Below are 13,074 nucleotides of genomic sequence, written 5' to 3'. Positions count from 1 at the left end.
TCAGCTTGCAGATGATCTTCTTCCCCTTGGTCCCACATGGCTCGTGAGCTGCAGGGGCTCAGTCCCTGCTTCAGGCCTGCCAGCCTATGCCGGCGGTGGAATGTCACTGCTACGCCTCTGCACAACCAGCCAACTAATCCTTCAGCACTCCGTGCAGCTTCCTTTTATACACTGCAGTAACATGATAACTGAATTAAAAATAAAAATTCTATTTCCTTTTGTTTAGCAGTTACATTTCAACATAAAATGCAAATATTTGTTTCAGTTTGCTTTGCAATATATCCTGGGGGAAAATTTTCATCTGGAAAGAAAATTTAAGAGGCATTTTAGAGAAGGAAAAAAAAAGTTTTCCAAACAGATCTACTTATAGAATATCTCCTTTCAATTAGTTGCTGTGTTTCAACTGCTGAAATCAAGAACAAGATGAGATAACTTAGCTCTGACATACAGGCATAGTCTAAGTAAAAAAAGTACCTTGACTAAGCAGATGGTGATCTTTCATTAGGGAGAAAGCATTTGTAAAATTTCAATAAGAAACAAATTAGTCACCATGGCTAGAAGGATTAAGAGTTGGTATTAGGTGAAAACAGTCAGATGTACATCATTACAAAAGTTGCCTCAGTCAATAAAGGAACCCTCTCCACTACCACCGCCAAGTGTTCCATTTCAAGGTTACAAGGGCTATTACCTTCTTCCTGAAGTAACCATAGTAGCATCAACAGGGAACTAGACACAGTGGGAGCCAGGAGTTTGTTTCCTTTCTGCTGTAGCAGAAATGTTGCTGTTTTGTTTCCTCAAGTGCAGAATTAAAACCACCCTCACTTGTTGACAAAGATTTCTAATACCTAGCTTACAGGGACCATTTCACAGTTTTCCTAGTTTTCTTGCTTGCTTATGACTCCCAGGCAAAGAATCTCCACTTCAGATACTTTATCTTTTAGGAAAAAGAAATAACATTGAGGAATTGTGAATCTCTGCACTGTACTACATGAACCATGTTACATACGGCACAAAGTTAAGCTGTAATGTTGGAGGACAGGGCCCCACACATACATAAAGCCACTCAAAATTGTTGTTCTAAAAACTATTTAAAATCTCATGATGTCAAGAGGTTTGGCATGTGAATAAAACTTTTACCCAATGGCTAGGAACATATTGTTTAAGTTTATATATATATACACACACACAAAATAATATATATATATATATATATAAAAGCAGCTTATAAAATCTTTAGCTTCTGTCATCTTTTTTCGCCTTACCACAACACATCTAGAACTGCAGAGAAAAACTAAGTTATAAAAGAAAACTCCAGCATACATTTGCTTCATAATGACGTTAAGGAGGGAGTATGTCTGGAGTAATTACTTGCTTGGTACCTCTGGAAATCCAGCTTATTCCAGATGTGTAGTATCTTCTGAAAAAAGGTGGTTTTATTCAGAATAGCCAGGAAACTTGTGGAAGAGCCAAATGAAGCACCTCCAGGACAACTAAAGAAGAGTTATTTCAGGGGTATGCAACCACCACTGTCATGTGATGGTGCAATCACCTAAAAATCCCTTTGAAAATGTGATAGTTACTTTCAATAGAAAAGAGACTGAAAAAGTGGAGGGAGGGGGAAGCATTTCAAACAAGGCTGTAACTAGAACCAAGTAGGCACCTGAAAAACTAAGAACCTTTCTGCTGTATTTTACGAGAGAGTTCATTGCCTTCAGCACTGTTTTCTGTATGAAATATTGTAGGCGGGGCAATATCCCTACAAATCCTGCTGCCAGGCAGAGCCTGGGAGGGCTAGGCAGCCTGCGTGTGAGATCTGCCGTGCAAATTCTGTGCCTTCTGCTGTGGTGCGGAAGAGAGCTGGAGAAGTTCATTATTGACATTCACCATTTTTACACTGTCACTGTACAGCTCCTGTGAGATGTTAATTTGAAACAAAGTAAAGAAAACTTTTTTTCATTTCAAATGCAAACTGCTTTAGAGATTATATTTTAGCTTAGGAATAGTATTATAACCCCTGAGGATCTTGGAGAGGTGTGTGTATTAACTTGCTAAGGACCTGCTGCAGTACTGAAGAGATTACTAACACATGACTCCTGCTACAATTTGCACCCAGAAAGATAGGAAAGAAATCTTCTCAACTTTGAAAGGATTATTTTGGTTGTTTACTGAGTGCTGTCCCTTTTGGTCTTAAATTCTAGATGAAAGTGGAAACCAGAAGTGCCCGCTTGCTATTGCAACATGTGATGGAAATGAGAGAAGCAGCTTTAGAAGCTTTGCCAGGGGCTTTGGAATAGGAAAAGGGGTCATACGTTATCACTCTGACTTCAGCCACATAAAACAATATCATAGCTTTTTGCAGTTATGCCAAAATTCAGGTTTTGGCATATTAAATGGGTTAATATACCTTCTAGCAGTGTGCAGATCCAAAGGACAAAACTGGTATACATAACAGAGTAGACTGGACCCACTGATACCTGACAAAAACAAGTTTCCACCGGAATAAGAGAAAGCCTCTAAGCCCCCTTTTCCCCACTCTTTGTGGTATATGGAATCGTGTATATGTGAACAAAAGAGGCTCCTGTAATTTTCACGATTCTTTTCATGACGAGAAATCCCCATTTTGCATAATTGGAGGAGATGCTGAAAGCCAAGGCACATACTGACATCAGTGACTGGAGAACAGAGCTGTTAAAAGGCAGTAAGTTCTGCTTATTCCTGCAACAGCGACGGTGTGCACTGGATGCACTGGTGATCAGCTCAGCACGTTCATTCAGGATCGCTGGGACACAGAAGAGACTAGTTAAGTTGCAGGGAAGATGAAGTGCCAGCTTATCAGGCAGGTCAGTAGGTCCCATTCACCCAAGCACCAATTCCTGCCTCTGCAAGTGGTTCTTAGGAAAACTGAGAGCTTCAAAGCAGTGCTGCATAAAATCACACAAGGCAGGTATGCCTGCTCTTCTTGAATTCAATCTGCCAAACTGGTCTGTGCATCCGCAGCACAGGGCGTACGCACTGGAGCTACCTGGTGGCAAGGGTTCAACATCCTTCAGACATAGGCTGGTATTACAGAGAGGTGGGAAGGCTGAGCCACCTCCCTCCCCTCAGGTACTTCACTTCTGATTTACAAGGATTTGTCGAGAGTCAGAGGAACCTTTAACTTCACTGGTGATTTCATCAAAGCAGGTTTAGTCCTTTCCCCACACGAAGGAAATATAGAAATCCAGATATTTTCAGAAAGAATTTGGGGGAGATTTCAGGGGCGAGGCATTTTGAACAGATCCAACTTAAAATTTCTTATTTCGCTCTTCTTCAAAACAGTTTTTTATTAAATAAAATATCATAATTACATATGAAGTTGAAGGAAGCCAGACAAAATATTCTGATATGAAATACCAGCTGGAAACAAATTGCACTTTCCAAATCTCAGGGAAAATCAAAGTTTTTGTTTTATTGATACACAAGCAAGAATATACTGACAGAAAATCCAGCTCCCAAAGATGAATGTTTGGTGAATGGAAGCAACTACAGGATTAACAGTTTCCTACTTCTTTCTATGCTAAAGAAGCTAGAGGATTTGGGGCATAATACTTGGGATTCATTTGCATTTCCCATTTCCAAGAAGTGCTGACAGCTACAGAATAATATGACTTTTAATATCTCCACCTCTAGTAGAGTGCCTGCCTTTGTAAAACTGCTATAAAAATATAGTTTTGCTGGTGAATATGAATAACGTTTATAAATCCTTTTTTCTTCTGTAAATGTCAGGACAAGCCTGATCTAGAAGTCAGGGGTAAAGCAGAGAGTGGACACTTGAGTGATGGGAAAAGCTAGTGCCCTGTGTTTGAAGGCCTTTTGTCTCTTCGAGTGCTTTGAAGCAAGGAAATGCATGCTTGGCTCAGCTTCAGAGATGAGAAGCAGCCTGTTCAGACAACTCACAGGAACACAGCTACTGTATCTAGAAGTGATCTTTTCAGTAATAATAGCAAATCTTTTCCTTATATTATTGTAGTAATAGTATTATTTTTTTTTTCTATTCAGCTAATTGCCCGCTGCCACTATGCCAGTCTCTATATTACACAATCTAACTAAAATTACCTTAATAACACATAAAGTAAGTGCTCCGTTATGGCACCCTTTCAGAATGCACTAAACAAAACCAGTAGAAGACAAAAAAACATCACAGCTCCCAGCGGCCAACAGTTCAAAAGTTTCCCCAGATCAGCTACAGGAGTGCTGAAATTTGACGTGTAGTTTTCATTTCTATCAGGTAAAGACTGACTCAAAAATACTTCTCATTTATAAACATCTCTCTCTGAACTGGCAATGCTACCAATCAATGCATGCTGTTAACTGGGGACAGTTTATCAAAGATAAAAGACACCACTGAGGCTGTGCCCATGCAGTGCCACGTTTCTCGGTACAGAGAGCCCGGCCAGCGCTGCACGGACCCCTGCCTCCACAGGGAGCTCCACAGCACCATGCAGACATCCCAGTTTGCGTCCCAAGAATGGCTTAGCCCCCGTGCCCAAGCTAATCTCTGCTGCTTAGTACTTGGTTATGCAACAGCACACAAAGCGCCTGGTGGAAATGCATCAATCTCTGCTTTCAAAAGGCAGATACCTACATACCGCTGCCCTCCTTTGAATAAACAGTGGGCTTTGACTCCGCTCTGAACCTGCAGCCTGCTATCAACTAAAGCTCGCACAGCACAGCGTGAGAAATGAAGCTTACCAAATACATGTGAACTAGGCATTTACATTCATTCATAGGTGATTTGTAATTGTCCAATTTAGCAATCAGTGGATGTTTGCAAAGAACTTGTGTGTTTTGTTGACTTGCTGATGTCTATGGTAATGTAAACCTGACGCTAGCAATAGTTTGTGTTCCTTCGTTCACTGGGAGCTGCATCAGCCCCTTGCAGGGAAGCCCCAAGAAGTGAGAGTACAAAGGTGCTCCACAGTGGGCAGGAGCCTTACAGGGTCTCTGGCCCTCCTTGGTCCTTCCTCTCCTCTGGCTCCATAGGAAAAGAGCCTCTTCTGTTCTCATCTTGGCACAATTCCTTTCCTCTTCAGGCTAATTTAGCTGGGCTGGTCACCAGCTACCCAGGAGAGTGAAAACACACCAGCACCCAGTTGCACAGAGGGTCAGGTTGTTTGGGCTCTGCAGGGTCTGTGAGCAGCCAACAGAGAGAAACAAGAGGCTGTAGCTATTGTGCCCCCATCCCTCTGGTTCTCTGCGAGTGACCAAGCTCTCGAAAAGCAACTGTTGGTAGTGCTGTGAAAGCTGCACACCCTGGCACCGTGTCTTCCTGAGGCAGCCAGTCTCAGATACACTACCCACATAAGAAGAAAGTGAACTCAACTAAAGATCAACAGACCTTTTCCTGGGGCCAAGTTACCCTACTGCCTTGCTCTGCAAGCTTGTCTTTTACTTTCCTTTGAAGCATCAACGTGGCTACTATTAGGTAAAGATCCAGTTCTAGATAGACCAAAGGCAATGCCCTGAGTTTCTACCCAAGAATTACATCGTGCCCTTAGATTGTTCTTATCAGTGCCATTGTTCACACAGGCTTGTTAGCAGACAAGGGGGAGAATGTCAGGTCCTCAAAACTCATGAATGAACAAGCAGCCACGTGCTATCAGATACAACCCTGAGTGCAGCCTGGCTGACCCATCTCAGATGAGGAATCAAACAGAGATGTTGGTAGAAAACTGTCTCTCTGTCTTTCTTGGACTGGTCTATTATCATAATGTCAAATTGCTCACAGTAAAAATATTCAGTCATCAGGCTTCCAGGCGGTGATTGCAGACCTACAAAGCACTACTTTCAGTGCCACTCTTGTTAAAAGATTTAAATAAATCTTTCCCATCATATTGGTTCGCAGTGTCTTTCAGTACTGCTTGGGAGCAGGGGAAATTAGTCCTGTTTCTGTGTTTGTAAATAAAAGATTTGGCACCTGAAAATGTTGCTATAATATTCTAATATTTTCCTCAAACATATTTGGATGGGTTTTACCTAAAACTGTACACTTTTTTCCTTAAAGGGCTTGTTTTAATGATGCAACACCTATTCTCCTATCCAATGCTAATACTTCCTCACCTCAGCCTCATAGGGGTACTATGGTGATTAATGAATGTCTTTGAACTGGAAAGTGCTATCTGAGTGCTAATTACTATCTGTGTATGCACATACTTCTGCTGCTTTCAAGGGCAGAGCATTCACATAACATGGTAATGGGAAAGCTTAGAAAAACATATTTTTGTATGTTTTTTAGGAGTTTTATCCACCACAGGAATGTATAAAGGAAGAATAAATTAAAAGTTAGATGTTTCATTTCATTATTGCACATTCTAGTGAACCGCTTTCCATCTGTTTAGTAAGTTCAGGGCAGTTGAAAATGGAGTTTAGATTGGAAGCTGCTTGCAGCCTTATCTTCTTGCACTCTTAGTAATACTAATAAGAATTATAAAAATATATTCTTGCCCATTGTAGGAGCACAGTTAAAGTATGCAACCATAAATCCAAAGTGTAAGTTGACGGCTATGGGTTCATCCAAATTCTGCCTCCCAGCTTCTGGGGCTCGCCATGGATCAATCCAAAGCTCCCAGATACAGCATCCCTCTCCACACACCTGAGGAAGCAGTGCCTGAAGAAACTCTTAGCTGATGCTCCACTACAATTTTTTGTAGCTATTTTATCTCAGCCATCTTTAAAATGACATGATTTGAGTGTAAACAATTTTCAAATGTTTCCTTAATGAGGATACTTGGTTCATGTTTATCAGGCTTTCAGAGTTGCTCTGCTCCTGTAACTCAACGACCAGCCTGGGAGGGCTCAGGAAGCACATGCTCAGCATGTATAAAACAGCCATTCCCATTCACCAGCTTTGTTCTCCTAGGACACGTTAATTAAAGTCAACTGATTGAAAAAATAATTACAGGAGAATAGGGAGGGAAAAAGCCTAGACCCATAATTTAAAGATCTGTGAAGTTTGTGTTTTGTTGAGAGGTAATAATTTTGCTGAGAAGAAAGGTTCTCTTTCTTTTTCCTTCTCGGACTCCCTCTGCATTCACTGCTTGTAAAACGTGTATCGGCAACAGGCAATGAGCAGCATTCTTTAGAGTTATACAAGTACACGTGGCCTTTTCTTCTTTCAATACATGCTTTCATCTAGCTTTCATTACTGTTGCATCTTGAGGTGTCCCGAAGACACTGTAATGTCTACCTTAAAAGGTTATGTGATCCTGAACACAGTTGTCCTATAGGATGTGGAATAATGCAAACATTGTAACTGTTAAAAACTGCTACTGTAGCATTTCTCACACTAATTAAAAACTAGCTAGGGATCTTCTTTCTTGATGCTGCCTCTACTTCAAACAAAAACATTGCAACAAATCAAACCCAGGGAAAATGGTTTAGCATTTTAAGCTAATAATAATTGTTTTAGAAACGCATTATGTGCTCAAGAGTATAATTCATGCAAAAAATGACCTTAAAACTCAGCATTAAGCAAATATAAAACCTTTGTTATTTGGGAGCGGATGTTTTTAAGCTGCTTTCTCTCAAATTATGATTACACATTTCTTGCCAGCTCTCTATCCCACCAGCTGCCAGGGCATTCCCAGCAGAGAAGGGCAGCGCCACTGACGCCAGCCTAGGGGCTGGGAGACCCTTCAGCTCTGCTGCGTCACAGTTTTTCTGTGCAATCTTGGGCAAGGCACTTGCCTCACACCTGTCCTGTAAGACTGGGGCAGAGGCATCCTCCTCCCCATGAGCATGCAGAGAGCGTAAATAGGTTACAAAAAGGAAAATGCTTATATTAGGTAATCAAATGCAATTCTTAGAAAGCTCTGACTGGACAGTTTTACAAAACAATGCTGTGATTTTGGTGTTGTACCAGCCTTACCACAGGTGGATTTGGTTAAAGTACCCATTTCTTCAAACCACTGACTATGTAGTGCAAACAAATTCTGTAGTGAACCAGAGAGAGGGTGGTTCATATTCCCTAATTGTTTGCTTATAACAGCAGTGTTTCAAACTATAACACAGTTGCTTTGAAGGCTAATAGTCCTTCCTTAATCTGACTCACCTAGGGCTTTAGAGTTAGTATTTGAACCTTAAAGAAAATATAAATAAATATATGTGCAAAAAGTCCATCCATACTACATACACATGCACACAACAGGCACAGATGGACTTGTGCAAAGACCCATAAGGATTTGGCTTTTCTAGCGTTGAAAAACTTTGTGACGTTTTCTTTTAGTTTTACTTTTAAATGAGTGAGAAATGTTTAAGGTGAAAAAATAATAAAAATACACAGTTAATACTTGCCACAATTTTAACAGAAAATAAACCCAGCATTGGTTCCAGGGCGACTATTCATGGGCTTAAAGTGAAGTATTTGCCTCAGGGCTGTGCTCAGCAAGAGGTTTAGAATGACATACAGTGTGCCCAACTGGGACTAGGGCTGCTGCCCTTCCATGGGACTGCATATGATGGCAAGTGTTAGAGTGAGCGGTGAGAATTCACAGAACCGACCCCAGAAACTCGCTGGGAGATCCCAGGGATGGAGAGGCAGCCGTGCCCATCATTCCTGCAGAGATAGCCGGCTTGCTGCCCACGTTCTCTTTCCTCATGTTTTCTGCAAGCCAGTAGCGGGAGGTCCAAGCAGTGTGACCAGGATTTGCCTTGGAAATCAATGCACCTGCAGAGATTTTCCAGTGGGCAGCATGACGACCAGTGGTGCACAGTTTTAGTTCGACTGTTTTTATCAAGGGTGAAGCAGGCAGCTGCCAGTTGTTCATTCTTCTCCCCATGTTTGACATGCAAGGTGCAGCTCTTGAGATCATTTCCCCCGCATTATCTCACTTTATGGTTTTCATATTGTTTAACCGGTGAAAAATAAAGTGACACATGCTTCACTTGAAGCAAGCAAAGTATTAAGAAGGGTTTCTGTGCAAATTGCAGCTGTGGCATGACCATTTTTCCCAAACTGCGCTTTTTAACGATATTCTACATTGTCTTTTTCAACATGTTAAACACAGTGACATATAATTAAAGACAAAGTGATGGGGCAGAAATTGACTGCATGCCTGCAATTAACTGTAAATTAGTTATTTGGTCTAATCAAGGACTTAAACCTACTAATCTGCATTGAAAAAAATAAATGCTCTGTATGTTAAGTTTTAGAGGTTTGGTTTTTTACCTCTTGTAGATGTATTACGCCAGACTTCCAGATGAGAGGGTGAGACTATGAGTGAAGAGCATCCCGAAGATTGTGTGCAGTTCTTTTCCTGGGTCAGAATCGGATTGATCTGAGAACAATAATTATGAGGCTGACATGTATGTTCTCCTTCATCTTGCTGTTTGGAGCAGCTGGGCTCGTTGTCTTCATTCACCTGCAGGATCCAGAAGAAATAGTTCATCAGCAGACACCAGGTTAGCACTCCTATTTGACTCACTTGCTCTTTCATGTTCAACATTTTATACTTATACCCTTAACATGTTTTACATCTTCAAGAGGTTGTCTCAACAAAGGCATGTGATTTTTTTAATGAAGGCTATTTTAAAATCAATTATCAATTTCTTAAAAAAAAAAAAAAAGGAAGAAAAAAGGAAAAAAGAAAGAAAGAAAGAAAGAAAGAGGAGCTTGCTTAAAAAACAGTTCCAAGAACCCATTAACTGATTATGCAGGGATCTTTGCCAAGGTGCACAGGGTCCAGGTGCATGGAATTAATTCTCTGCTAAAGTTGAGACCAACTTCTGCTAGCAGATATACCACTATAAATATGAAAATAAGAACTCTCCCCAAAAGTTCAGTTTCTGCAAATATATGCCTCTGAATCTACCTTTGCCCGTATATTGTATTCAACGTGTCATGGAGATGCAAAATAAGGGATGCATAAATGAGTCATGCGAGAAACATAAAATACTTTGGGATGCATTCCTTTAACATACTTAACTTCCATGCAACTTTTCATAACTTTCTTTCACACACATGCCGTCTTCCTGCGCTACTAACTTTAAACTGTGAAGAGCCACAAAGACCACATCAGTGTGACAACTAGAAAACTGTGGGCTGTAACAGTAGTTTCCTTTTAAAGGGGGAGCACACAAGAAGTATGAGAAAGCATGATATCTCTTGATTTACTTACAGTCACTTTTTCTTTGACTAAGGCTGTAATGAAGGCTGGTTTACAGCCTGGACAAATGCCAGTGCAGACACTCCAGCTCGTAATAATGCCCTTGTGCGCCAAGGTTTGGTCACTATGTTTGCTCTTACAGGCACTGAAATTCTCCTTTGACTAAATACATGCTTCATAAAAAGTCTATTTGATTGACATCGTCACTGTACAATGAACACAATTGTGTATACTTTCAAGTATTACTAACATTTTTAAAGGAGCTGAACCCTAACACAAAGACCTCTTAAATAATTACATTAAGTGCTAATTTCTGTGTCCAGGTTTATTAAGTGCTTATTTCCATGTCACTAATCAATCTGTATTTTATTATTTAGTCCAACTGCACACCAATTTTGAAAACAGCCACTCAGCTGAAACTAGAGAAATAATGAATCATCAGTGTTGTGCAAAGCAGAGAATTAACCAGTCTATTCAGTGCTTTTGCAATTTATTTTTGTATACTTGGATGCAAAAGAGCTTACAGATTGAAACTGGCAGTACTGGTCACATTCAACTGAAATTGGCCAGTAGATTGGGCATGAGGGGAAAGACATATGGACAGCAAATGCAGGCAGTACTCTAATACATCTACGAATGTGTACCTTTACATTGAAAAGTTAATTCTTTGCTCCTGAAAGAGAAGGAATTTCTAGTGGTGTCTCAAAAAAAGTGCCATTTCTTCTCCATTTTTTCATTATTGGTCCCTCTTCTTGATCGGTTGTACCTCTGTTCTCTCTGCCACAAACCTTTTGAACACCAGCTGCTGATTGTAGTGCACTGTGAAGTGATTTTTGAGACGGATGCAACTGTAGAAGGGGATGCCCAAGCACATTTAAATGAAAGTGAGTGAGTTTGAACTGAGCTCCTACCCCCAGCAGAAAAACTCACTCCATAACACAGTCGATTGCTGTGGGTAGGGTTCTGCATAGCTCAAACACGAACAACACTGTTACTGCCAAAGCTGTGTAATCAATTGCTCGATTCTCACATTCAATTACTATTTATGTTAATAGGAACCAGACTGTACACTTGAGTAAAAGGTGCTCAATACAATTACTCTTATTTCTGTTTGGCTGATTTTTCATGTGCGTTAAGTGCTTTCAACTCTCAGTGGACTCAGAAACTCCTCACATCCACTGCTTCCGAAAATGATACCAGTTATCACTAAAACATATTAGGCAGCTTAAAGGACACAGGAAAAAATATCCATTTGTTTCATTAAAAAGAGAGGTAGGCATGTCTCATCTCTAGACAGTCTCCTGTGAAAATCTGTCAATCACAAGCGACATTTCTGGCATGCTGAGAAGGATCCTTCCCTTCGTCTGTCCAGTGTTCCTCCTTAAAAAATCCTGTTTCTAATGGAGAGCAGAAATTGCTGTAATTTGCTTGTCTGATTGCCCCCTCAATAGAATTGAACAAATGCATGTATCATTAAGCTACTTAGGACAACAGACTCTGCATGTCAAGGTTTTATTGGATTAGCCTTTGCTTTTGTATTTCTTGTGTAGTTACTATGTAGTAAAACATATTTGCCAGATGCTGGAATCTCATCAGAAAGGCTGGAGAAAAGTTGGTAATGTTTATTTTCCACTGAAAAGCAGCGTAGGAGAATTTTGCATTGTCCAAAAGGCCATTTTTCATTGTTAGTATGTCCAGTCATCTTTAATTTAAGACAGTACAACTTATGAAACAAGATTAATAAAACTACTTTGGTACTTTAGTTTTATCTGTCTGTTCCGGAAATTGTTCTTGATTGTTTTAGTCCTAGCAAGCATGATGGTGAGACCTTGATGTACTACTTAAACCAGTATAAAATCCACAGCCATAAAACTTTAAGTAATGCTTACATTACTTTCACTGAGCAAAGTACTCCTGACAGTAGCTGTTTGTGTTGATTTGTTACTATTCATTTATTCTTTCCCTATGCTTCACATTGCTACCTAATTGTGATGCTGTACTGAGAAAGCAATATCAAAGTAATTTTCCACAACATTAGTTACAATTTTCTTCTGATCTTTCAAGTGAAAAAATCCCATCCTGTTGGCTTCTGTGAGCATATAAACCTTGATTACATTTATCTGTTGGAAACCAATGCTTACAAAGTATATGTGCCCGGGATAGCAGGTGTAGAGCCTTTTTTGCTGATTGACAAACACGCTGTCTGTGTAGTTTTATTTATATAACACACATCACACTGAGCAGATATATTTAAGACAGACAGCCATTTAGGGTGGGCAAAACAGATTTCCCAAGCCAATATATTCAATACAGTAGATATTCCTGTGGTCATTAAAGAGACAATAACTTCACTTACGACAGTCGTTTTCTCAGCACCTATGAAGAGTGCTATTACCATGGAGAATGCAGGATAAAGCAGGGGTGTGGGTTGAGAAGTGGTATGAATGATAGTTATAAGCCATATAGAAACACAATGCTCTTCTAGTCATTCTCCCTGTATAATTAGAAATACCTTATATATATAATTATAGATATGTATACACAACCTTGCACATGGGTTGGGGCAGTTCCAACCATCAACACAGGCTGGGCGGAGAATGGGCTGAGAGCAGCCCTGAGGAGACAGGCTTGGGGGTGCTGGCTGAGGAGAAGCTCAGCATGGCCCAGCAACGTACATTTGCAGCCCAGAAAGCCAACAGCACCCTGGGCTGCAGCAAGAGAAGCGTGGTCAGCAGGTCGAGGGAGGGGATTCATTGTCCCCCTCTGCTCTGCTCTGCTCTCATGAGACCCCACCTGCAGTGCTGGGTTCAGCTCTGGGGCCCCCAACATCAGAAGGACACGGGCCTGTTGGAGCGAGTCCAGAGGAGGCCACAAAGATGACCGGAGGGCTGGAGCAGCTCTCCTGTGCAGACAGGCTGAGAGAGTTGGGGTT

General features: G+C 40.8%; 1 protein-coding gene across 2 annotated transcripts in view; it reads left to right on the top strand.

The window, feature by feature from the left end:
• CHST8 (carbohydrate sulfotransferase 8) overlaps positions 1–13,074 on the top strand; it is a 185,763-nt gene that overhangs the window by 33,371 nt on the left and 139,318 nt on the right. For both annotated transcript variants that reach the window (XM_055819166.1, XM_055819164.1), the window contains exon 2: positions 9,215–9,438. In XM_055819166.1, the coding sequence (XP_055675141.1) occupies positions 9,330–9,438 (109 nt within the window). In that variant the 5' untranslated portion in view covers positions 9,215–9,329. The remainder of the gene's footprint in view (positions 1–9,214; positions 9,439–13,074) is intronic.

The sequence above is a fragment of the Falco peregrinus genome, chromosome 14 (genome assembly GCF_023634155.1).
Source record: "Falco peregrinus isolate bFalPer1 chromosome 14, bFalPer1.pri, whole genome shotgun sequence".
NCBI classification, from domain to species: domain Eukaryota; kingdom Metazoa; phylum Chordata; class Aves; order Falconiformes; family Falconidae; genus Falco; species Falco peregrinus.
This window is presented reverse-complemented; position numbering and strand designations above follow the sequence as displayed.